The 26,598-nt window shown below is 38.1% G+C and overlaps 1 protein-coding gene across 1 annotated transcript; it reads right to left on the bottom strand.

Moving 5' to 3' along the window:
• Window positions 1–24,646: 24,646 nt before the first annotated feature.
• Window positions 24,647–26,298, bottom strand: LOC108462103 (peroxidase 3-like). The gene is made up of 4 exons (XM_017762098.2): window positions 26,019–26,298; window positions 25,709–25,897; window positions 25,458–25,620; window positions 24,647–25,390 (listed from the first exon to the last, which is right to left on the bottom strand). Exons 1-4 carry the CDS (start codon window positions 26,235–26,237, stop codon window positions 24,975–24,977), a joined length of 987 nt encoding a protein of 328 aa, XP_017617587.1. The 5' UTR covers window positions 26,238–26,298; the 3' UTR covers window positions 24,647–24,974.
• Window positions 26,299–26,598: the final 300 nt, after the last annotated feature.

Genomic DNA, 26,598 nt, shown 5'->3' with positions numbered 1-26,598 from the left:
CTATTGCTGTAGGCAAACTCTACCAGCGGTAAATACTTTTCCCAACTACCTTGGAATTCAAGAACACAACAACGCAACATGTCCTCAAGAATTTGAATTACTCTTTCCGACTGGTCGTTGGTTTGAAGATGGAAAGCTATGCTAAAATTCAACTTTATCCTCAGAGCTTCTTGTAACTTTTTCCAAAACCGTGAAGTAAACCTCAGATCCCTATCTAAAATAATCAACAAGGGCACTCTGTAAAGTCTCATAATTTCGGAAGCATATAACTTGGCTAGCTTATCAAGCGAGTAATTAGTATATACCGGGATAAAATGAGCCGAGTTCGTTAATCGGTCAACTATAACCCAAATCGCATCTTCCTTTCTCGGTGACAATGGCAATCCTGTCACAAAATCCATGGTAATTCGATCCCATTTCCACTCAGGAACCATCACAGGCTGAAGTAAACCCGAAGGTACTTGGTGCTCGGCTTTCACTTGCTGACAAATTAAATATTTTGACACAAACTCTGAGATGTCTCTTTTCATACCCGACCACGTATACAATCTCTTCAAGTCATTATACATCTTAGTACTACCCTGATGGATTGATATACAACTACTATGTGGCTCGGGAAGAATTTTCCCAATAAGTTCATCATCTCTAGGTACACAGACCCTATCTCGGAACATCAAACAACTGTCGATACTAATCCGAAAATTGGATCTGTCAACTATCTCACACTGAGTCATCTTGGCTTGCAAATATTTATCACACTTCTGAGCCTCACAAATTTCTTGGAGAAACATAGGTCTAGCTTTCAACTCTAATAGAATCGAACTATCCTCGATTACAAACAATTGAGTATTCATAGCTCTCAAGGCAAACAATGACTTCCTACTTAATGTATCAGTGACCACTTTCGCCTTTCCCGAGTGATAGTCAATTACTAACTCGTAATCTTTAATCAAATCCATCTACCTTCGTTGTCGTAGATTCAAGTCCTTTTGAGTCATCAAATATTTTAAGCTTTTATGGTCAGTGAATACCCAGCATTTCTCACCATACAAGTGGTGTCCCCAAATCTTCAATGTAAACACTATGGCTACTAACTCTAAGTCGTGAGTTAAATTATTTTTCTCATGTGGCTTCAGTTGTCTCGAGACATATGCTATCACCTTATCTTCTTGCATGAGCACACATCCTAATCCATTCAAGGATGCATCACTAAACACTATGAATTCTTTTCCTGGTTCTAGTTGCACTAAAATTGGGGCTTCAGTCAACAACGCCTTAAGTTTCTCAAAACTCTGTTGGCATTTTCCGTCCACTCAAACTTGACATCCTTCTGTAGCAACCTCCTCATCAGAGTAACAATCATGGAGAATCCTTTAACAAATCTTCTATAGTAACCTGTTGATAAATGCCAAATTATACATATCTTTACCCTAAATACTTAGCATATTTATGGATGTTTATTACTAGATTTGTGGATTTTGGTGTTCTTAATCCGGTTATTTCATGTTTTGTACTCAGGAGAGCACCAAAAGTCAAAAGGAGCCAAAAATGAGCAAAAAAGGGACAAAACGGACCAAATCGAGAAGATGACACGGCCTAAGCCTTGCCACACGGGTAGCTCACATGCCCGTGTCTTTCGAGGGTGTCGACCAAGGCTGTCACGATTCACATAGCCTGGCTATTGACCCACACGGCCATGTGCAATTTAACGGATCAAACACGGCCTGGCAATCACGTCACACGGTCGTGGCACACAGGTGTGTCTCTTTTTCAAGAAGTTGTATGTTCCACAGAAAAGGATACCTAGGGAGGAAGAAAGTCAATTCCAAAGCCTATATAAACACCCTAAGTATGACTTAGAAAGGGGCCTCCCTCCAGAACTTTTCTAGAATACAAAACCACCCACCGGGAATTACTTGAAGGAAGCCAGACGATCTATCCTAAAAGCCGGACCTACTCCAAGACTGAAAATCTCTTTCAGAATTCCTTCATGGGTTTTAGAGTTTTCTTTATGTTTTTTTATTTTCATACTTTTGAGATGTACTCTTATTTTATTATGAACTAAACCCCTTAGATACCTAAGGGGGTTGAAACCTATGATGGATCTTGTTATTATTATCTGAATTGTATGATAAATACTTTATTTGTTCTTAATTATGTGTTCTTAATGCTTGAGTTAATATTCTGGGTATTGATTCATGATTTGATGTGCTTATGCAGAGGAGAAAAAGTCCCTCTCTAAGAGTAGATTTGGCATAATTAAGCGGAGTTGATCGAACGCCTAGAAATAGGGTTACGAGATTTTTTCGAATTAAGGTGAAACCTAATATGAGAGTCCATAGATTGATTTACTGCTTCCCTAGGGGTTTTAATTAAGAAAGAGATTTCAATTAACTCAGCTGAGGTTTAGACGTTATTAGTCTCGAAAGAGATAATAATATAGGTTAGGGAGTCTCACGAATCAAGTCAAGTGAATAAATCATCTGGTTCAGAGTCAGATAACAAGTGAAATCTAGGTGGATTCCTCCTTGGGTGTCGTCTTTATCAATTACTTTTCTTCAAGTCTTTTTCCAAATTTTCTCTTTGCTTTAGTTTAATTAGTTAATTAGTTTAGTTAATTAGTTTAATAAACAACTCATCTTTATTTCTAGGTTAAATAATAAAAAGATAGTTATTACTAGTACTTTTGGTTCCCTTGGGTACGATATCCCGGTCTTGCCATTACTATACTATTGTTCGATAGGTGCACTTGCCTTTTCATCGTGAAAATAGTTAGTCTAGGTTTGATCTTCATTATAAATATTTATTAATTGTTACGAATCACGCGATCACCCGCTAAGCCTAGAAAGCTTCTAATCTCGATACATTCTTCGGCGATTTCCGCTCAACAACAGCTGAGATCTTACTCGGGTCAACTCTAAGACCATCACCCGACACGATGTGTCCTAAGAATCCAACCTCTCGGAGCCAAAACTCAATTTTACTAAACTTAGCATATAGTTGCTTATCTCGTAATGTCTTCAAAACAGTTCTTGCATATAGTTGCTTATCTCGTAATGTCTTCAAAACAGTTCTTAAATGCTTTGTGTGCTCACTCTATCATGAGAATAAATTAATATATCTTCGACAAAAAAACCACGAACTTATCCAAGTACGACCGAAAAATACGATTCATCAACTCCATAAACACGACGGGACTATTTGTTAAGCCAAAGGGCATGACAAGGAACTCATAGTGCTCATATCTCGTCTGAAACGTGGTTTCGACACATTTTGCTCCTTAATTCTTAGCTGGTAATAGCTAGATCTCAAGTCTATCATAGAAAACACCGTGGCTACCTTTAATTGATCAAACAAATCATTGATCCTCGGCACAAGATATTTGTTCTTCACCGTTACCTTGTTGAGCTATCTATAGTCTATACATAATCTCATCGACCCATCTTTCTTTTTCACAAAAAGTACAGGAGCACCCCACGGGGAATAGCTCAGTCTCGCAAAACCCTTATCCGTTAATTCTTATAACTATACTTTTAACTCATTTAACTCCGTCGAAGCCATCTTATACAAAGCAATCGAGATAGCTGTCGTACCAGGGACTAACTCGATACCAAACTCGACTGCCCTAGTTGGAGGTAATCCTGGCAATTCTTCCTGAAACACATCCGGGTACTCACATACCACTGGCACTGACTCAATCTTTACTCTCGACTTTTGGGTATTCAACACAAATGCAAAATAAGACTCATAACCTTTTCTCATGTATTTCTCACAAGTCATAGAAGAAATGAGTATTAGTAAACTGTCTGATTCACCTGATTCAACCCGAATAATATCCCCATTTTCACATCTTATAACGGCTCAATTTTGGGCTTAGTCAGAACAGTGTTTTCGGGACCACAAATTTGAGGCTGAGAAATTAGTTTTATTATTATTTTGGTGTCATATTATGATTATGTGAGTGTATGAAAAATTTGGTGGATTAATTTTAGAGTTTGTGAGCCTAATTGTGAAAAATGACTAAATCGCATAAAGGGCAAAAGTTTTGTTTTACGAGCCAAATGTGTTTAAATAGCTAGAGAACCAAAATTGGGAGTCTTTAAAGTGTAATTAGGACCTTTAGAAGCTGATGGCCAGCCATAGGGGACAAGAAAATCAAATGGTCAAGGGGTAGGTGACTTAATGTGTAATAAAATATTTCCCTAATGATTAGCCATCATCTTTTTTCATTTTCCCTTTATCCTCCACTGAAATTTTCAGCAGGAATGGGTTTTTGAAAGCTTGAAACTTTCAGCCACTTATACCTCTCTCAAGTAAGTGATTTAGATGGTTATTTTTTTATGATTTTTGGTACCTTTGGAACCCTTGTAGCATGAGCTATCTATTGAGGGGACTATTTTGCAAAATGATTGATAGTCTAGGGATTTGCAATGTAAGAATTTATGATGTTTCCTGAGTTTTTATGGAAGAAAATGAACCTTGGTTGTTAAATAAACAACTTTTGTGAAAGGACTTCTCATGAAAAACCCTAATAGGACCATTTTGTAAAGTTTGTAAAATAGATGATATTTTTGTAAAATAATGGAAAGTTTGGATTTCTATAAGATTAAAAAGGGTTCGGCTAGGCCTAAGACATGAAGAAATTCGATAAAAATCGATTTTCAAGCCTAGGGGTAAAATAGTCATTTTTTTGACAATCTAGAGGCAAAATGGTCATTTTGCCAAAAATGTGAATTTTTTATTGTCTAAATTTATTTAATGATTCAATGAGTGAATTTTAATTATATAGATCAAGAAATACGAAAATTGAACTTGGACCGGGGAAAGGCCAAGCCTGTGGATTAGGCCGATTAGTTGCTCACATTTTGTAAGCCAAAGTAAGTTGTACGTAAATAATGCTAATTCAATATTATCATGTATTGTACGATTAGTATGGTATGAATTTTTTATTTGCATTGTGAATGAGAATTTGTATAATGAAACTTCAGGTTGAACATTAGGAATAGATTTGGATATTCATGCCATGACATTGGGTGATATGTATGCTAGTGTAAGACATGTCTGGGGCATGCATAGGCCATATATTTAGAGCCAGTGTAAGACATGTCTGGGACATGCATCGGCCTCGAGATTTACCAACCAGTGTAAGACATGTCTGGGACATGCATCGGCATTAAAACGAGAGCTAGTATAAGACATGTCTGGGACACGCATTGGCCTCGAGATACACAAGCTAATGTAAGACCTGTCTGGGACATGGCATCGACACTGATAGATGAGAGCCAATGTAAGACTTGTCTGGGACACGGTATCGGCCTCGATATATGAAAGTCAGTGTAAGACCTGTCTAGAATATGGCATCGACTTTGATGTATTAGCCAGTGTAATACCATATCTGGGACATGGCGTCAGCATCTTATCCCATGTTTTGGGATAATGAATATCTTGTAGTATTCCAAATGGTTCAACGGAAGATTTATGATTTATATCGACATGAGAGAACTTATGACCATGTGGTGAGTGTTACAGGTACCTAAATGAAAATTTCGAAATACGAGCTTCATTTACGTTGTATGTTTAGTAAGGAAAGAAAGTGAGTAAGTTATGCTTATGATCATCTGTGTATTTTACATGAAGTATGAAATGTGAATTCAATCAACATTGTATACTTGATGAGAGCTGAATATGAAGAATTAATATTTATGAATCCTTACTTTCGTGTGCAAATTGAGTTGTGTTAGGAGTGTGATCCCTTATGGTAACTTATAGCGATTTCATTATTTACTTGCGACTTACTAAGCTTTATGCTTACCCATTTTCCTTTCCATTTCCTTGTAGTGCCGCCAAATTAGCCCGTGGATCAGGTACCATCAGAGGCCTCGTTTACACTATTATTTGAAACACTTGGTATAGTTAGTTCTTTTATTTTGATTATGGCATGTATAGGACTTTGTCTTTTGAGTTTTGTGTCTTTATGATTTGGCCAAATGGGTTGGCTTGAGATGACACCCTTTATTTTGTATAAGGCCACAAATAATGGCTAACATTTATCTATGATATGCAATTGATGATGTTTCATGGATGGGCAAATCGCATGAATGAACAAGTACTTGTTGGATTGTTAAAGTGTAATGGGGTTGTCTCTAGATATCTTGTTGTGATTAAATTGGCTTTGTATTACTATGTGGATTGGTGGTATGGGTTACTTTGTATGTTGGTATGAGTAAGGATGGCAAAAAGGTTTGGTATATATCCTTATTTTTGTCCACACTGGTAGACATACAGGCATGTGTCTAGGCCGTGTGTGACACACGGTCCACCCCATGGACATGTTGTCCGGTCGTGTGTCCCCTGCACCTTGAATTTGCAAGTCAGTATGCATGCTAGTAAAAACACGGGCAGAGACACAGACGTGTGTCTCAACTGTGTGTCTCAGCCACGTGGAGAACAAGGCCCCTGGCCACGGGCTTGTGCATTGGCCGTGTGCCCCTAATTGGTTGCTGACATCAGAAACAGAATGTCAAGGTTTTTACACACAGGCTGCGACACGTGTGTGTCATCGCCATGTGATGGACACGAGCTATAGACACGGGCGTGTGTCCGACTGTGTGAAAACCCCTGTAGGTTTAATTAGAAACTAATTCCATACAGGTAAAGGACATGGGCGTGTCCCTATTTTTCTTAGGCTGTGTGAGTCACACAGGCCTTCAGCACGGCCATGTCTGACTGACCACACGGGCGTTTACCCCTATTTCAAGTGGTATTTTTTTTAAAGTTTCTAAAAATGTTCGATCTATCCCCGTACTATTTTCAAAGCGCATTTTAGGCCTCGTAGTCCCATATCAAGGTCTTTTAAACAATTATGGAAAAGTTTTAAATTTGATCTAGTTTTTATAACTCAGAACCCATATCAAGGTCTTTTAAACAATTATGGAAAATTTTTAAATTTGATCTAGTTTTTATAACTCAGAAATGATTATATGCATGCATTTAAGTTAGGTAATGCCTCGTGCCCGGTCCCAGCCTCAGATTTGGGTGACTCCTGACGAAATGAATTGTCTTTTTATATATAGTAAATCGATCCTGACGTGGCTACAGCAGATGATGTGGAAAGTAATGCACCTGCTCCTGCTGAAGGAACCACGCCAGTAGATAGTGGGCTCGTGATAATGAGTAAGGGCGGAGGGGCTAGAGAAGCTTAACTCCACATAATGGATGCATGATACTCAGAGTTCATTCGTGCGAATCTGAACATTCCACCTCCCCCACCTCCTCCGATCTCTCAGCCTACCCCTATGGCTCTCCATGGAACAGACATGATTAGGAGAGAAAATAGAATTTTGGTTGGAAAATACCATTAGGGTATTTGTTGAGCTATCATGGACACCTGAGGAGTGCATGAAGTGTGTGGTGTCACTTCTACGAGATTCAGCCTATCAGTGGTGGAATACTCTCGTGTCCGTTATACCGAGAGAAAAGGTAACTTAGGGATTCTTCCAGGAAGAATTCTGGAAGAAGTACATTAGCCAATGGTATACTGATCAAAAGAGGAGGGAATTTCTTGAATTGAAGCAAGGCCGTATGACCGTGATGGAGTATGAGCGTGAATTTGTGAGGCTCAGCAAATATGCGGGGGAGTGCGTATCTATCGAAGCCATGATGTGTAAGAGGTTCGAAGATGGATTGAACAAAGACATCTGACTATTGGTTCGCATCTTAGAGTTAGGAGAATTCGTGGTACTTTTTTAGAGAGCTTGCAAGGCTGGAGAATTGGCCAAGGAAAAGAGAAGAGCGAACATTGAGTCCCGTAACTCAAAAAGAGGTAGATGGGGAAGTCATATCAAAACTCATCCAAGAGATCGAGAGAGTTTCCTACTAGATCAAATGCATCAGTGGGGTTCTCGAGCAAGAGTAAGAATAAGCAGTATGCAGTGACAAAAGCCCAAACCACTTCAATCGCGAGTGTTGGTAGTGCTCACACAGATTGACCAGAGTGTCCTCAGTGCGGTAGACACCATGTTAGTGAATGCCAAAGAAGTGAAAGGGGCTATTTCAAATGTGGGTTGCTTGACCATTTTATCTGTAGTTGTCCCGAGATAAGCGAGAAAAATAAAAATCGAGCTATGAGATTGGGTAACGCCCCTTCGAGGGGTAGACCATAGAAGAACCCAGGAAGTGGGGCTGGCAGTCGAAGTACACCTAAAGATTCCACTGTGAGGTCCGAAGGTAGAGCGCCTGCAAAGACTTATGCTATACGTTCCCGTGAAGAGGCAGAGTCTCCTGAAGTGATTACGGGTACCTTTCCTATCCATGATATATCTGCCGTTGCTTTGATTGAACCAAGGTTTACCTATTCTTATATTTGTATGGAATTGATACCCCGTATGAACATGCTAGTCGAGTCCACTGAGTTTGTGGTAAAGGTGTCCAACCCTTTAGGCAAACATGTGTTAGTTGACCAAGTGTGTAGAAATTGTCCTTTGACAATTAGAGGTCATTGTTTTTCGGCTAACTTGATGTTATTGTCGTTTAATGAATTTGATGTAATCCTTAGGATAGATTGGTTAACTTCTCATAATGCTGTAGTGGACTGTGGACGAAAAGTTAGAGTTGAAATGTGGGAGCTGGGATGTTCTTCGGGTTGAAACGGGTGAATTAGACAATTCGCCTATAGTGATATCGTCCCCATCGACAGTGAGATATTTGAGAAAAGGGTATGAAGCTTACCTCACTTTTGCATTGAATACTCAAGCATCTAAATTGAAGATCGAGTCAGTACCAGTGGTATTTGAGTTCACAGATGTGTTTCCGGAGGAATTACCCGGATTGCCTCCAGTGAGGGAAGTTGAATTTAGAATTGAGTTAGTCCCTAGTACGTCACTCATCTCGATTGCTCCGTATAGGATGGCTCCGCGGAGTTACAGGAGTTGAAAGTTCAACTACAAGAGTTAATAGATAAAGGTTTTGCGAGACCGAGCTATTCTCTGTGAGGTGTTCCGGTACTTTTGTTAAAAAGAAAGACGGGTCAATGAGGCAATGTATGGACTACAGACAGCTTAACAAGATGACTGTAAAGAACAATTATCCCTTGCCAATGATAGACAATTTGTTTGACCAATTGAAAGGAGGCACCGCGTTTTCCAAGATAGACTTAAGGTCCGGTTATTACCAGCTCAGAGTAAAGGAGCAAGATATACCGAAAATCGCGTTTAGGATGAGATATGAGCACTATGAGTTCCTTGTTATGCCTTTTGGTTTAATGAATGCCCCTGTGGTGTTTATGGACTTGATAAATCGCATTTTTCGGCCGTATTTGGATAAGTTAGTAGTGGTTTTTATCGATGATATATTAATTTATTCTCGAGATGCGAGTGAAACATGCAGAGCATTTTAAAAGTGTTTTGGACCTTGAGGGATAAGCAGCTGTATGCCAAGTTTAGTAAAAGTGAGTTTTGGCTCCGATAGGTCAGATTCTTAAAATAGATAGTGTCAAGTGACAGAATTAGATTGACCCGAGTAAGATATCGGCTATTGTTGAGTGGAAATCGTCGAGGAATGTGTTAGAGATCAGAAGCTTTATGGAATTGGCAGGGTACTACAGATGGTTTGTTAAAAGGTTCTCGATGATAGCTACTTCGATGACTAGACTGCTACAAAAAGAGGTCAAGTTCGAGTGGAATGATAAGTGCCAACAGAGTTTTGAGACATTAAAGGCTTTATTGATCGAAGCCCTAGTTTTAGTGCAATCAAAATCGGGAAAAGAGTTTCTGGTATATAACAACGCCTCCTTGAATGGATTAGGGTGCATACTCATACAAGAAGGTAAGGTCATAACCTATGCATCGAGACAGTTAAAGCTACACGAGAAAAACTACCAGACGTATGATTTAGACCTAACCGCCATTGTATACGCATTGAAAATATGGAGACACCATTTGTATGGCGAGAAATGCCGAGTGTTCACCGATCATAAAACCCTCAAGTACTTCATGACTTAGAAGGAGTTGAACCTACGACAACAGAGATAATTGGAGTTGATAAAAGACTACGAGTTGATAATCGACTACCACCCAAGAAAAGCAAATATAGTCGTCGACGCTCTGAGTAGAAAGTCGTTATTAGCCTTGAGGGCCATGAACATTCAGTTGTCTGTGGCCAATGATGGTTTGGTTCTAGCAGAACTGAGAGCTAGATCGATGTTCCTTCAAGAGATCCGTGAAGCTTAGAAGGGTGATAAAAAACTGCAAGCCAAGATGACTCAGAATAAGACAGATTGTGAACTAGACTTTCAGATTGGTACCGATGGGTGTATAATGTTCAAAGATAGGGTTTGTGTACCCAAGGACAATGAGTTTATTTAGAGGATTCTACGAGAAGCACATACTGGTTACTATTCATCCAGGTAGCGTAAAAATGAATAACGACTTGAAGAAAATGTACTGGTGGTCGGGAATGAAAAGAGACATTTCGGAGTTTATTTTTAAGTGTCTAGTTTGTCAGCAAGTGAAGGCCGAACACCAAGTACCTTCGGGTTTACTTCAACCTGTAATGGTTCCCGAGTGGAAATGGGACCATGTAACCATGGATTTTGTGTTAGGATTGCCTTTAACACCAAGGAAAAAGGATTTCGTTTGGGTTGTTGTTGATAGGCTTATCAAATTGGCACATTTTATACCGGTGCGTACCGACTATTCCCTTGAGAAATTGGCTGAATTGTATGTTTCTGAGGTCGTGAGACTTTATGGAGTACCCTTGTCGATTATTTTTAATAGAGATCTGAGATTTACCTCACGATTTTGGAAGAAGTTACAAGAGGCATTGAGAACAAAACTGAATTTTAGTACGGCTTTTCACCCGTAAACCGACGGCCAATCAGAAAAAGTGATTCAAATCTTAAAAGACATGTTGCAGTGTTGTGTTCTTGAGTTTTAAAGTAATTGGGAAAGGTATTTACCGCTGGTAGAGTTTGCCTACAACAATAGTTATCAGTCAAGTCTAAAAATGGCGCCCTTTGAAGCTTTGTATGGACGTAAGTGTCGAACGCCCTTATATTGGACCAAACTTAAAGAAAATCATATTCACGGGGTTGACTTGGTCAAAGAAATTGAAGAGAAAGTTAAGGTAATTCGCGACTGTTTGAAGGCCGCTTCGGATAGATAGAAATCCTATGCGGATTTGAAATGAAAGGAATTGGGTTTCAAGTCAGTGATAGGGTGTTTTTGAAAGTATCCCCTTGGAGGAAAGTCTTCAGATTCGGTAGAAAGGGCAAGCTGAGTCCTCGTTTCATATAACCTTATAAGATTACCGAGAGAGTAGAGCCTATTGCCTACCGATTGGCTTTTCCCTTAGAGTTGGAAAGGATGCACGACATGTTTCATGTGTCCATGTTACGTCAATATAGATCAAATCCTTCGCATATGATCACGCCAACTGAGGTTGAGATTCAGCCGAACATGACTTATGGCAAAAAGCTAGTTAAGATTTTGGTTCGGGAGGTCAAACAATTGAAGAATAAAAGTATAGCACTTGTGAACGTTTTGTGGCATAGACATGGAGTTGAGGAAGCCACATGGGAACCCGAGAAGACCATGAGAGATCAATTCCCCAATTTATTTACTGGTAAGATTTTCGGGGACAAAAATTTCTAAAGGGGGAGAATTGTAACTGCCCGATTTTGGGCTTAGTCAGAACAGTGGTTCTGGGACCATAAATCTGAGGCCAAAAAATTATTTTTTTATTATTTTGGTGTCATAGTATGATTATATGAGTGTATGAAAAATTTGGTGGATTAATTTTAGAGTTTGTGAGCCTAATTGCAAAAAAGGACTAAATTGCATAAAGGGTAAAAGTTTTGTTTTACTAGCCAAAGGTGTTAAATAGCTAAAGAACCAAAATTGGGGTCTTGAAAGTGCAATAAGGCCCTTTAAAAGCTGATGGCCAGCCATAGGGGACAAGAAAATCAAATGATCAAGGGGTAGGTGACTCAATGTGTAATAAAATATTACCCTAGTGACTAGCCATTATCTTTTTTTCATTTTTCCTTTCTCCTCCACTGAAATTTTCAACAAGAATGGGGTTTTTGGAAGCTTGAAACTTTCAGTCACTTATACCTCTCTCAAGTAAGTAATTTAGGTGGTTTTTTTTATGATTTTGGTACCTTTGGAATCCTTATAGCATGAGATATCTATTGAGGAGACTTTTTTGCAAAATGGTTGATAGTCTAGGGATTTACCATGAAAGAATTTATGATGTTTGCTGAGTTTTTATGGAAGAAATGAACCTTGGTTGTTAAATAAACAACTTTTGTGAAAGGACTTCTCATGAAAACCCTAATAGGACCATTTTGTAAAGTTTATAAAATAGATGGTACTTTTGTGAAATAATGAAAATTTTGGGTTGCTATAAGAGTAAAAAGGGTTCGGCTAGGCTTAAGATATGAAAAAATTTGATAAAAATCAATTTTCAAGCCTAGGGGTAAAATGATCATTTTTTAAAAGTCTAGGTTCAAAATGGTCACTTTCCCAAAAATGTGAATTTTTTATTGTCTAAATTTATTTAGTGATTAAATGAGTTATTATGTTAAATCAATAAATACGAAAACCGGACTTGCACCAGGGAAAGGCTAAGCTTGTGGATTAGGCTGATTAGTTGCTCACCTTTTGTAAGCTAAGGTAAGTTGTACGTAAATAATGCTAATTCAATATTATCATGTATTGTACGATTAGTATGGTATCAATTGTTGATTTGCGTTGTGAATGAGAATTTGTATAATGAAGACTTTAGGTTGAACATTAGGAATAGATTTGGATATTCATGCCATGACATTGGGTGATATGTGTGCTAGTGTAAGACATATCTGGGGCATGCATAGGCCACATATTGAGAGACAGTCATGTCTAGGACATGCATCGGCCTCAAGATATACCAGCCAGTGTAAGACATGTCAAGGACATGCATCGGCATTAAGACGAGAGCCAGTATAAGACATGTCTGGGACATGCTTTGGCCTCGAGATATACAAGCTAGTGTAAGACCTATCTAGGACATGGCATCAGCTTGTTACGTGTCAGTGTAAGACCTGTCTAGGACATGGCATCGACACCGGTAGATGAGAGCTAGTGTAAGACCTATTTGGGACACGGTATTGGCCTCGATATATGAAAGTCAGTGTAAGACCTGTCTGGGACATGGCATCAACTTTGATGTGCTAGCCAATATAAGACCATGTCTGGGACATAGCGTCAGCATCTTATCCCATGTTTGGGGCTAATGAATATCCTATAGTATTTCAAATGGTTTAATGGAAGATTTATGATTTACATCGAAATGAGAGAACTGGTGACCATGTGATGAGTGGTACAGGTTCTTAAATGAGAATTTTGAATTACGAGCTTCATTTACATTGTATGTTTAGTAAGGAAGGAAAGTGAGTAAGTTATGCTTATGACTATCAGTGTATTTTACATGAAGAAATGTGAATTCAATCAACGTTATATGCTTGGTGAGAGATGAATATGAACACTTAATATTTATGAATCCTCACTTTCATGTGCAAATTGAGTTGCGTTAGGAGTATGATCCCTTATGGTAACTTGTAGCCATCTCATTATTTACATGCGACTTAATAAGCTTTATGCTTACCCATTTTCCTTTCCATTTCCTTATAGTGCCACCAAATTAGCCCGTGGATCAGATACCATCAGAGGCCTCGTTCACACTATCATTTGAAACACTTGGTATTGTTAGTTCTTTTATTTTGATTATGGCATGTATAGGACTTTGTCTTTTGAGTTTTGTGTCTTTATGATTTGGCCAAATGGGTTGGCTTGGGATGAAACCCTTTATTTTGTATAAGGCCACAAATAATGGCTAACATTTATCTATGATATGCAATTGATTATGTTTCATGGATGGGAAAATCGCATGAATGAACAAGTACTTGCTAGATTGTTAAAGTGTAATGGGGTTGTCTCTAGATATCTTGTTATGGTTTAATTGGAGCTGAATTGCTCTGTGGATTGGTGGTATGGGTTACTTTGTAGGTTAGTATGAGTAAGGGTGGCAAAAAGGCTGGGTACATAGCCTTATTAGTGTGTCTAAGTCGTGTGTGACACACAGTCCGCCCCATGGGCGTGTTGTCCAGTCGTGTGTCCCCTTCACCTTGAATTTGCAAGTCAATATGCATGGTAGTAAAAACACGGGCAGAAACACGATAGTGTGCCTCAGCCATGTAGAGAACACGGCCCCTGGCCACGGGCGTGTGCCTTGGCCGTGTGCCCCTAATTGGTTGCTAATGTCAGAAACAGAATGTCAAGGTTTTTACACATGGGTTGCGACATGGACGTGCCATGGTCGTGTGAGGGACACGGGCTATAGACACAGGCATGTGTCCGGCCGTGTGAAAACCCCTGTAGGTTTGAATTAGAAAATAATTCCACACAGGTAAAGGACACGGGCGTGTCTCTATTTTGCTTAGGCCATGTGAGTCACATGGGCCTTCAACACGGGCATGCCGAACTGACCACACGGGCATGTGCCCCTGTTTCAAGTGGTATTTTTTTTAAAGTTTTCAAAAATGTTCAGACTATCCTCGTACCATTTTCAAAGCACGTTTTAGGCCTCGTAGCCCCATATCAAGGTCTTTTAGAAATTATTGAAAAGTTTTAAATTTGATCTAGTTTTTATAACTCGAAAATGATTGTATGCATGCATTTAAGTCAGGTAATGCCTCGTGCCCAGTCCCGGCCTCAGACTTGGGTAAAAGGTGTTACACATCTCAATTCAATAAATTTACTACCACATTTTACTAACACGTTATGAACAGTCAGCCAATCCATACCAAGAATTAGGCCAAATTCATCAAACAGTAGTAGCATGAGGTTAGCCGGAAAACAGTGGCTTCTAATCATTAAAGGACAGTTTCTACACACTTTGTTAACTATTACATGTTTGCTTAACGGATTGGACACTTTTACCACAAAATTTAGTAGACTCCACTAGCATATTTGTACTAGGTACCAATTTCATGCAAATGTAAGAGTGGGTAAACCTCGGGTCAATCAAAGCAACTACAGATATATCATAGATAGAAAAGGTACCTGTAATCACATCGGGAGACGCGGCATCTTCGCAGGCGAATAGAATATGTCCTTGCAGGCGCTCTGCCCTCAGACCTCACAATAGAATCTCTAAGCGTACCTCTGCTGCCAGCCCCACTCCTAGGGTTCTTATGTGGTCTATCCCTCGAAGGAGCATTACTCACTATCAAATCTTCCTTTTTGTCTTTCTCCTCCATCTCAGGATAGTTTCAAACAAAATGGTCTAGTAAACCACACTTGAAGCAGCCTCTATTATTACCTCGGCACTCACCAAAGTGTCATCTACCACACTGCGAACACTCCGATCTATTCAGTCAGCACTACCAACGCTCGCAATGGAAGTGGTATGAGCTTTAAACGCCGCATACTGCTTATTCTTGTTTCTGCTCGAGAATCCTGTCGACGCATTTGTTCGAGTAGGGAACTCCCTCAATTTTTTGGATGAGGTCTGAAATGATCTTCCCATTTGTCTTTTCTTGGAGTCACATAAGTCAATATTAGCTCTCCTCTTCTCTTTGGCCAATTCTTTGGCCTAACACGCTCTCTCAACAAGTACTACAAATTCTCTTAACTCCAAAATACCAACCAACAATCGAATGTCTTCGTTCAAACCATCCTCAAACATCTTGCACATAGTGGCTTCAGTAGATACACACTCCCTAGCGTATCTGTTACTGTCATTCGGTCTTGCTTCAATTCTAGAAATTCTTTCTTCTTCTGGTCTATAAACCTCTGACTAATATACTTCTTTCGGAATTCGTCCTGAAAAAACTCCCATGTAATCCTTTCCCTTAGTGCAACCGACATAAGGATGTTCCACTATTGGTAGGCCGAGTCTCACAAGAATGACATAACACACTTGATGCGCTTCTCAAGGTTGCAACATAATTTATCGAATACCTTAATGGTATTTTCCAACCAGAACTCTACTGTCTCTGGGTCATCATCAATTTTAGCCCAAAATTCCTCGGCCCCATGCTTACGAATTCTATCTGCTGGAGGTTTTTCTCTCCTAACCAATTCTACTCTTTGGGGAGCCATATGAGCAGGCTGAGGAATAGGAGGAGGTGGGGGAGGTGGAGTGTTCTAATTTACACGAACGAACTCCGAGTACCAAGCATCCATCATATGGAGGTAGGCTTCTCTAGCCCCTCCGCCCTGACTCATGTCACAGGCCCACTTTCGACTGGCGCGATCCCTTCAGCAGGAGCCAGTGCATTACTTTCCATATCATCCACCATAGCTCCGTCAAGATCCATTTACTATATGAAAATACAATTTAAATTTGTCAGGAGTTGTCATACTATTACAATATATTTATGGCATGTATAGCTAGACTCATACTCATGCTAGGTTTTTCCGAGAATTGACTAAACCATAGCTCTGATACCACTAAACGTAACACCCCTTACCCGAGTTCGATGCCAGAATAGGATTCGAGGTGTTACCAGACTTAAACACATATAAACATACATTTCCTAGATATGAAATTTCGCTCCAAATTAAAACTTTTCATAATACCTTAATGTCCCTAATATAGGCTTACGAGGCCCCGAACACACTTTGGAATTGATTTTGGACTAATTTGTACACTTTAGAAAACTTTGTAAAATTTCAAGCTGACAGGGACACACGCCCATGTGGAAGGGTAGCACGCCCGTGTGTCTTCTTAACATGGCTAAGTTGAAGGCCCGTGTGACTCACACGGCCTGAACATATCGGGACACGCCCATGTCCCTAGCCCGTGTGAATTTATTTCTTGATTTGAACCTATAGGGGTTTTCACACGGCCTAGCACATACCCGTGTCCATGGCCGTGTCCTTCACACGGCCATGACACGCCAGTGTCTCAGCCCATTTACAAAAACCTTGACATTCTGTTTCTAACGTCATCAACCAATTAAAGGCACATGGTCAAGGCACACACCCGTGTATTAGGTCGTATCCTCCACACGGCTAAGACACACGATCGTGTCTCTGCCCGTGTGTTTACTACCATGCATACTGACTTGTAAAAATTGAAGTGCAGGGGACACACGGCCTGACTACACGCCCGTGGGATAGACCGTATGTCACATACGGCCTAGACACATATCCATGTGTTTGCCTATGTAGACAAAAATAAGGCTATTTACCAAGCCTTTTTGTCACCCCTTACTTGCACCAACCTAAACAATATCAACCAAAACCAATCCAAGCATAACACATATAACCAAATCAACCACAACCATGAGAAATTTACATCAAATGCATTTAATAATAATCAATATTAGCCAATATTAATGGCCTATACAAAATGAGTATCACATCCATCTTATGAGCCAACCCTTATGGCTAAACTAACAAGACACTAAACAAACGATTCAAGTCCCTATACATGCCAAAATCAAATGTTAAACTAGATATACCAAAGCTTTAAGTGATAGTGTGATTGATGCTTCCGACGTCCCTTGATCCTCGATACCAGCTTGGCGGCACTATAAGAAAATGGAAAGGAGAGGGAGTAAGCATAAAGCTTAGTAAGTTGCATATAAATAAGTAACTACATCAACCATGCATATTATAAATCCACACAACATTCTTGAGTGAACATGGGTAAATATCACTACATGGTTATATATGTCGCAAGTATAAACCAAAGATTTCAATATCGTCCCAAAATCATTTTCATAGCTAGAACTTACTCATGTCATTCTTACCATCAAGGCAACATAACTGGACTCATATCTCATGAGTTTCGAATAAGAACCTGTACCACTCACAACATGATTATATCATTCCATATCATTGTCATAAGTTTTTAAAATAACCCATGAAACCATTTGGAATACTAAAGGATATCTGGCAAGCTTTACACAAGAGGGTGAATTACCGATGCCATGTTCCAAACATGGTCTTACACTGGCTCACATGTCGCGGCGGACGCCATGTCTCAGACATGGTCTTACACTAGTTCTAGTCTCATTTTCGATGCCATGCCCCAGACATGGTCTTACACTAACGCACATATCAACACCAATGCCATGTCCCAGACGTGCTTTTACACTAGCTCTCACAACATCGCTGATATCACGTTCCAAACATGGTCTTACACTGGCTCTCATATCGTGGCCGATGCCATGTCCCAGACATAGTCTTACACTGGCACACATATCACCCAAATGTCATGGCATGGATATCCAATCTATTCCTAAGTTCAACCGGGAAATTACCGCATTAATTTCATCATGCTTTATTCATAATCATATTCAACCATATTATGCAAAATAAATCATTCAACACATAATAACGATAAAGTTACCTTACTTATGTACAACTTACCTAAGTATACAAAAAATGAGCGACTAGTTGGATTTAGTCTACTTGCTTGGTATTTCCCCGGTCTAGGTCCGGATTTCGTATTTCTTGATCTAGAATTGTGACAGCCCTAAAGTGACCCTAGTCGGAAACCGGTTTCGGGACCGCTAAACCGAGTCACTAAATTATTTGAGTATGATAGTTACTGTCTGAATATATGAATATGCATGTGTGATAATTTCTTTATTGAATTTTTTGCCTAATTATAGGTGAATTTTAGTGATTAGGACTTATGTGAGAAAATTTAGAAATGTGCTAGGCAAATGTAAGGTGGCCTATTAATACATGTGGGAAAAGGGTTGTCCTTGCATGTCAAATAACCCCTTTTCCTAAGGTGAGTGGCCGCCATGACTAGGTGATGGGCAAGGAAAACATGTCCTAGACATGTTGGCCTAGTGCATGATGTAAGGAGAATAAAATAATAAAAAAGAAAAAGATAATGATGAAACAAAAAAAAATGGGTGTGGATGCTCTTTTGCCGTGAGAAACAAAGAAGAAAAAGGGAAGAAAATTTGTTGCTCATCCTTGGGTGCCTTGGCGAATAGAAGAAAGGAAATTGAAAAAAAAAAAATATTGGCTCATCTTCCTCCTAGCTTAGCCGATCCTTCAAGAAGAAAAGGAAGACTTAGCATTCGGTCACTTGAGCTTGAACTAAGGTATGGAATCCATGTTAGTCTTTGAAATCTTTGCATGTATGAAGCTAGTTACTAAGTCCTTTACTTGCTCATGTCAAAAAAAATTTGAAGGTGGTAGTAATACAAGTGTTCGGCCATGGAGGATGTTTAAGGGAGATGGTTGTTGCCTTTATGATGTAAGGAATAATTAGAAATGGGTGAAAGAAACAAGCCCTTGTTCTTGATTCTTCTTGGCGATTCTAAGGGAGAAAAGAGAGCAACCATGTGGTTTCTAAGCCATAAATAAGGTGACCCATGTTAGAAATTGTGATTTTGAGGTGACTAGAACATTCGGCCATGCATGTTGTTTTCCTTGGTGAGTGTTTTGATGTTGTTGTGATGAAAGCATGGAGATGAGTGAGTTCGAATGTTTAACAAAAGGAAATTTTGTGCCATTGAGTTCTTGTTGTTATGTGTGTGTGTGCATGAGTATTCGGCCATGCTATAGAATTTATGTTGCAAAATGATTAATTCTTAATGAGATGTATAATAGTACTTGTGAATGAGCTTGAGAGTATTTAAACAATTAGACATGAAAAGGGTGGTAATGAGGCTGAAAAATTGTTGGATGGTTAATTGGGTAAGGAATGAAGCATTGACCATATGGGGTATAAATGGGCATAGGTGTTAAATACCTTGTATTGGAAACTTTGATAAATAAGTAGCAATAAATTAAGATGAGATTGAGTAAATTTTCAACTTAGTTGTGTTAAGTATTCGGCAATAACCATAATAATGCATGTGAATGCCGTATGTTTGTGTTTGATGGAGAGATAAATTGTTTGATTTAGCTCAAGAGCAAAGGAAACTAGATTGGACAAAGGAAAGGAGAAAGCAAACGAGTAGCGATTTGGAACCATTCTACCCCAAACAAGGTAAGTCATTAAGCACATATGTTTGATATTGCTTAAATGATTGGAAAATCTATGCAATTGTGTTTAATGGAATGCTATATATATGTATAAATGAAATTGTATGTGTATGGAATGAGGATAATTGTTGAATGTAAAAGAAATAGTGGAATGTGTAGAAAGTTTGCTTTCGGCACTATGTGTCTTGAACAATACGTGTGTATGGTGGCGAGATTGGCACTAAGTGTGCGTGCTGGAAATATATGGCACTAAGTGTGCGTGCTGGAAATATATGGCACTAAATGTGCATGCTGGAAAAATACTGACTTTGGGTGTGCGAGCTCGAAGGTATGGCACTATGTGTGCGGGCTTAAATTGCGTGGCACTAAGTGTGCGAAATCGAGTAGTAAGCACTGCGTGTGCGTCGCTATATATATGGAGGTGTGTCTCCATTGAATTGAGTATGGACAGCGGATCGGGTAAGTACCTCGAGCTCATGACGAATAGAGAATTCGTTCATGCTTGGGGATTGAATTTGGCAAGCCTTAAATCTATGTGATGATTGAAATTGTATGGTTGTGCTGGAAAATGAGTTAACGTGTAAAATGCTTGATTATCTTGTTGTGTAGAATATGAAATGTGGACGTATGACTTGGTACGAGATTGGACCGAAAGGTCCGAGGTATTCTGGTATAGATTCGATATGGATGAGTACCTAGCCTCGTTTGTTGTACATGTTGTAGTAACTTTATCGATGGATTGATGAATGCTTATGACTTACTGAGTTGTAAACTCACTCGGTGTTTTCTTGTCACCCATTTTAGGTCTCTCGGACTCTTATTGTTTGCGTGATCGGGACCGTCGTTGAAGTCATCACACCGGCTGAAATCTTGTGGTATTGTTTTCGTTGTTGAAGAACATTTGGCATGTATAGGCTATTATATTTTGTCGAATTGAGGGTTGTAAACTTTAAGCCATGTGAAAATGGCCTATGTGGTCGTCGAGTGGGATGCTAGAACTTATAGCCACGAGTCTTAGAAACTTTAATTTCGATAAGGTGGCCATAATTTGTGTCATGTATGATGGATGATTAAGGCCAAGGAAAGATTCATGAAATTGGCATAGTCTACTGCAGTAACTGTTGCGGACAGCAGCAGTGAGATGAGATTGAAAAATCACTAAAAATAGTAGAAGTAGAATTAAATAGTGAGTAAATTATGAAATTTAACCTTGATGAATCTATTTTATATGGACGAAACGAAACGACCATATGAGCAGTATACTGAGAAATATTAAAGTTCTCGTGAGACAGGGCCAGAACGGTTTCTGGGTCCCCTGTCGCGACTTTGAAAATTTACCATAAATTATCCAGAAAAAATTAGGAGTCATGCCTTATATGTACAGATTCCATTTTGAGTCTAGTTTCATTAGAAACAAACGGCACCAGTATTAAATCCCTGTACAGAGAGATATTCAAGTTGTAACGCGCAAAGATCAGAGCAGTCGATCCCTGTAACATGGGTGACTTTAACTAATAAACTGTACCAATTGGCCTGACCAAAAATTCTAGAAATAAATCCATGGATGGGTATGTGAGTCTAAATTCAGGAAAATTTACGAAACCAGTTTCGAGTTTTGAAACTCGAGATATGATTTTAAAGCGACGGTGATGCAGTTTTCCAGCCTGACTGGAAATGTCAAATTGGTTGGTACCTTGAGAGGATTTGGCCGTTAACCCCTCATGTCCGACACCGGCGACGGTCACAAGTTAGGGGTGTTACAAGAATAATAAAAATTCACTAATTTAATCATCATATTAATCAATGCATTTCATAATTCATATTTTGGCAAAATAACCATCTTGCCCTTAGACTTTCACAAAATTACTATTTTACCCCTATGCTTGTAAACCGATTTTATTGAATTTTATCACTAACTAAGCCTAGCCAAATTCTTTTTGTACTAGAAGTAGCCCACAATTCCAATTATTTCACACATTTACCCCATAATTTATAACTTATGCAAAATGGTCCTTAGTTAGGGTTTTCATGAAAACTACTTCACAAAAGTTGTTTGTTTAACAACCATGATTTATTTTCTTCCATAAAAATTCAGCAAACAACATGAAAAATCTTATGGAGAAACCTTACACCTTCAACCATTTTGCAAAATAGTCCCTCCATTAGCTAAATTAAGCTACAAGAGTCCCAAAAGTACAAAATTCAACAAAAATAACTGTCAAAATAACTTACATGTAAGAGTTCATTGTGCTGAAAATTTTCAAGCTCCCATGGGGTTTTTTTCACTTCAATTTTTGTTGGAAAAGATGGAGAAGAAATATGACCCCTTTTTTATTTTTATTTTTTTATTCAATTAGCTAATGTCATCAAATACCAACCCTACTAAATTTTTTACTTTTTGACTCCTCTTGTATTTATGGCCGGCCACCATATTGAAATGGGTCTATTTACCCTTTAAAGACCCCTAATTATGATTCTTTAGTTATTTAACACCATTTGTTAGAAAAACAAAAATTTTTCTCTTTATGCGATTTAGTCTTTTTTCGCAATTGAGTATGCAATCGCTAAAATTATTTCACCAAAATTTTCATGCACTCATATAATCATGCTACAACATATAAAATATTATTAAAAATAATTTCTCCGACCTCAGGTTAGTGGTTTCGAAACCACTATTCTAACTAGGCCCAAAATTGGATTGTTACAACTTCTATCTGATCTGTCATGGAAAAAATTGTTGATGTGATATATAATTATCGAATTGGCTGCTCACAATAAAATATAGCCAATCTATTAAGGGATAAAATATTCTTTTAATGTTAAATTACGTGTTTAAAATGATTGATACCAACATTAATTCACAAGCCTACTTTATATACATAATAAACGCCATATCATTCTCATAAATAATTTTCATAATTAATTAAAAACATTTAAATACATTAGTAATATTATTACAAGTTCAAAACTTAAATAACTAACTATTATTTATTAAAATTTAATTTTTTTAAAAGTAATTATATGTAATAAAATAAATTATAAAAAAAAACGGAAGCGGGGAGTTACAACTAGTTAAAGGGGAAACAAAAAACAATGAAGCCAAACAAATTATATATGTTTGGCAATGGCAGATCCATCGGTGTTTTGTAATTAACGCAAGTTACGCAGCCAAGAGGAATATTAGGTAGAGGGGACCAAGCAATTATCTCAACGTTATTGACTTCGGCTTAGTTTGGATGGGCGGTGTGTTTAGCTCCAGTGAGGTTAAAAACAGCGGTGGTGGTGAGATTAGTTACTGTAACGGTGAGATTAGATACTGTAGCGGTGAGATTAGAAACAATGGTGGAGTGTGTGTTTAGATTCAAACGCAGCCGTAGCGGTGAGGTGAAAATAAAAAATGACTATTAAGGACATCAGATTAGAATTGATATATAATAGAAGTTTTTAAATTATTTTATTTTTATAGAATTATTAAAATATGTGAATTTATAAATTCATTTAATAAAATATTAAAATATATCTTCTGATATTTTATTATAAATATTTTAATTAATTATATAAATATTTTTTATAAAATCCACTTAAAAATATTATTTGTTATCATGAAAGTACAAACAATATTGTTATAATGAAACATTATTTTAAAATTTAATAAAACTAAAATTTAAATATAAAAGAGGTTGGGATAAAAAATAAAATGAGATATATTTTATCTAAAGTATATAAATTATAAAAAAGGAAAAAATCACATGACAAAGGCAAAATGATAAAAGCATACATGCGTTAAACTCACTACAAGTTTTTTAGTTAGTGAAAAATTCTATTTCTACTGGTGTTGTGTAGCGTTTAACGCACTGATGCTGTGCAAACCAAACAGCTTCCACCAGCACAATTACATTAAAATAACACTCAATTGCACCACACCACAGAAAAACGGGCATCCAAAGGAGCTCTTCATCTCCAATTTCCTTAATTGTTGCCTTAAGAACCATAGTAAACATTTACCAGAACACTTGATCGTCAATGGCATTAGCCAATTAATAATTTACCATTGTGGGGGTTAAAAGAATGTTATAAACAAATCCACGGATGAACTCCATGACATTGTAATTAAATTATCCCTAGAAAGAAAACCAGATAATAAAATAAATTTATTATTGGATACTACACAGTTACTCACCCTACTCTTTTAAATTTTCATTTTGGGCATAAAAATTTTAAAAGAAAATTTAAAATTTAGATGCTACCATTAACAATAGTTTTCATTTTGGTCACTCGTTAGTTTGGGACTACGCAATGTCATTTTACTTTCATTTTAATCATTTAATTTTAATAAGTTTTCGTTTTAATTACTCTTTTCTTTTCTTTTCTTTTTTAAAGTTTCTTTTATCTACTTTCAAAAAAAAAAAACAAACCCAAAATTTTATAGGGAATTGAGTTATTCTGCTACAGAAATGAAAGCCAAGTTTTTTTTTCTGTAACTCAACTCACTGTAAAACTCGAGTTTTCTCTTATAAAAATTCAAGTTTTTATTTTTTATTGAAAAAGAACTAAAATTAATTCTGGAAAAAAGAAACTTAAAAAGATAAAATTAATTTTCTTTTTTAGTGGTAGGTGACTAAAATGAAAACAATTGTTAACAGTAGTACCAAAATTCAAATTTTTTATTTAATTACAATATTCAAAATAAAAATTTATGAAAGTTAGGTTACAAAATATAATTTACCCTTTATTATTCACATGTCCAACTTAATACATAAACGTCAGAAAGAAAGAAAAAAAAGAACAAAAAAAACTGTGAGCTGGATTGCGCACGACATCACACCGAAAACTACATGAACAAACCGAAAGAGTCCCATCTCCAAGTAGTTGTCTTCACCTGTTTTATTCCCTTAACCCCGACACTATAAATAAATAAAATCTCAACAACAAAAATAAGGAAACAAAGAAAAGAACAAAAATACCCTTTTTATTTTAGTTGTTGACAAGGGCACATTGCTTCCGGATCTGGCCTTCGGATCCAGTCTTAACATTAACCCGACCCATTTTCTCCATGGCTTTGGCAAACTCATCAAAGAAGAACTGTGGGGAACTGGTAAGGAGCTGGTTGATGAAAGCCAAGCTGGTTGAATCAGTGGTTAAAGCAGCATCGGATTGGAAAAGACCCCTTCTTTTGAGCAAGAGTGAGTAGTAGCTAAGATCGAAGGTTTTCCGACTCCCAGGGTCCATCTGAAGTATTGTGGTGTTATCGCTCGCGGTTTTACACTTGTTGGCCTTGAGGTTTTCAGCGTTCTCGCTGTCCATGGTTGGGTCGATTTCGCCGGCGCCGGTGGAATTGTACAGTCGGCGCGAAACAGCCGGGCAATGGGATATGCCGATGGTGTGACCACCTGAAAAACAATGATGTCATTACATGTTATGGATGAACGGAACGAGTGGGTTAAGTGTAAATTATACCAGATAGGAGAACTAAGTCGGTCAAGTTAAGTCCTTGGTTACTGAAAAGAGTAAGGAGAGTAGTGAAGTTGTGGAAAGGGCTTGGAATGTTGGCATTTGCTTCGGTGATATTGGATATCACACCGTCTCTTCTTCCTGTTGGAACATTCCAAAATGGACCTCCCTGTGATAAACAGTGACCATTTTCAGTGCTTGGGATGGTTATGTTTTATGTGGGAAATGAAAAGCATGCAGGTGATTTTTTTACTTACAGTGGTTAACACAGAGTCTCTGGCAACCAAAGCGAGGATATCGGCACAAGAGACAACGCCAGGGCATTCGGCTTCGAGGAGGCTCTTCACTCTTTCAATGAAATCAAAGCCCCTCAGTGTTAGATTTGGGACTGCATTCTTCTCTGCTTGGCCAGATGTGGAGTTTAGAAGCACTGATGCATCACAGCCCTGCCCGCAGAAAATAAAAATAGTATCATTTTCACTCCTTGTTTCTATGCCACACCATGGTTGTGAAAGCCGAATCAAAAGGTCGAATATAAATATAAAAGAGAAAAAGGCAGAAGTTTACCCTGACAATGCAATCATGGAAGTGCATTCTTAAGAAAGAAGCAGCGAGGGATGGGGCATTAGGGATGTTCTGTTTAACATAGTCCAGCACAATCTGCTCGGCTTTAGGACAGCTACTGGCATAAAAGTTCATCTGCAGTTGAGCCTGTGCTGACCCAATCAATGCTAAAACACCAGACACAACAACTAAAACAATCCGCGCAGAGCTTGTTCCTGCCATCTTCGACAGACTTTGAACTAGCTCCTATTTCAGATCTCTTTTAAGGACAGCAATGTTTGATGTTGTTGTGATTTAGAAAACAAGGGAATGTTTTATAGGCACTGATTTTCAACTACTACAAGATTGAAACTATACAACTACAAATAAGATAATCAAGCCTGTGCTATCCACGTTATCTATCTTTAGATAATACTAAACCACGGAGGATGGGATTTAATGAGTAAATCACACATATGTCATAGCAACTTTAGTTGGTTATTGTTGAGTTGAGCTCAAACCGTTGAAGTTATGGAGGAAGTCAAATTCGAATAACTTGAATGCCTAAATAATCTTTTTTATTATATATATTTAATTGATTAAA

Source organism: Gossypium arboreum, chromosome 13 (assembly GCF_025698485.1).
Source record: "Gossypium arboreum isolate Shixiya-1 chromosome 13, ASM2569848v2, whole genome shotgun sequence".
Lineage (NCBI taxonomy): Eukaryota > Viridiplantae > Streptophyta > Magnoliopsida > Malvales > Malvaceae > Gossypium > Gossypium arboreum.
The sequence above is the reverse complement of the archived record's forward strand: the minus strand, read 5'-3'. Positions and strand labels throughout refer to the sequence as shown.

Bases quoted from the DNA above. Each gene is read 5' to 3' on its own strand.
- LOC108462103 (XM_017762098.2), bottom strand. From the start codon at position 26,237: ATGGCAGGAACAAGCTCTGCGCGGATTGTTTTAGTTGTTGTGTCTGGT. The intron at 25,898-26,018 runs GTAAACTTCTGC...TTCTGCGGGCAG, and splicing joins TCCATGATTGCATTGTCAGG to GGCTGTGATGCATCAGTGCT. The intron at 25,621-25,708 runs GTAAGTAAAAAA...TGTTTATCACAG, and splicing joins GAGACTCTGTGTTAACCACT to GGAGGTCCATTTTGGAATGT.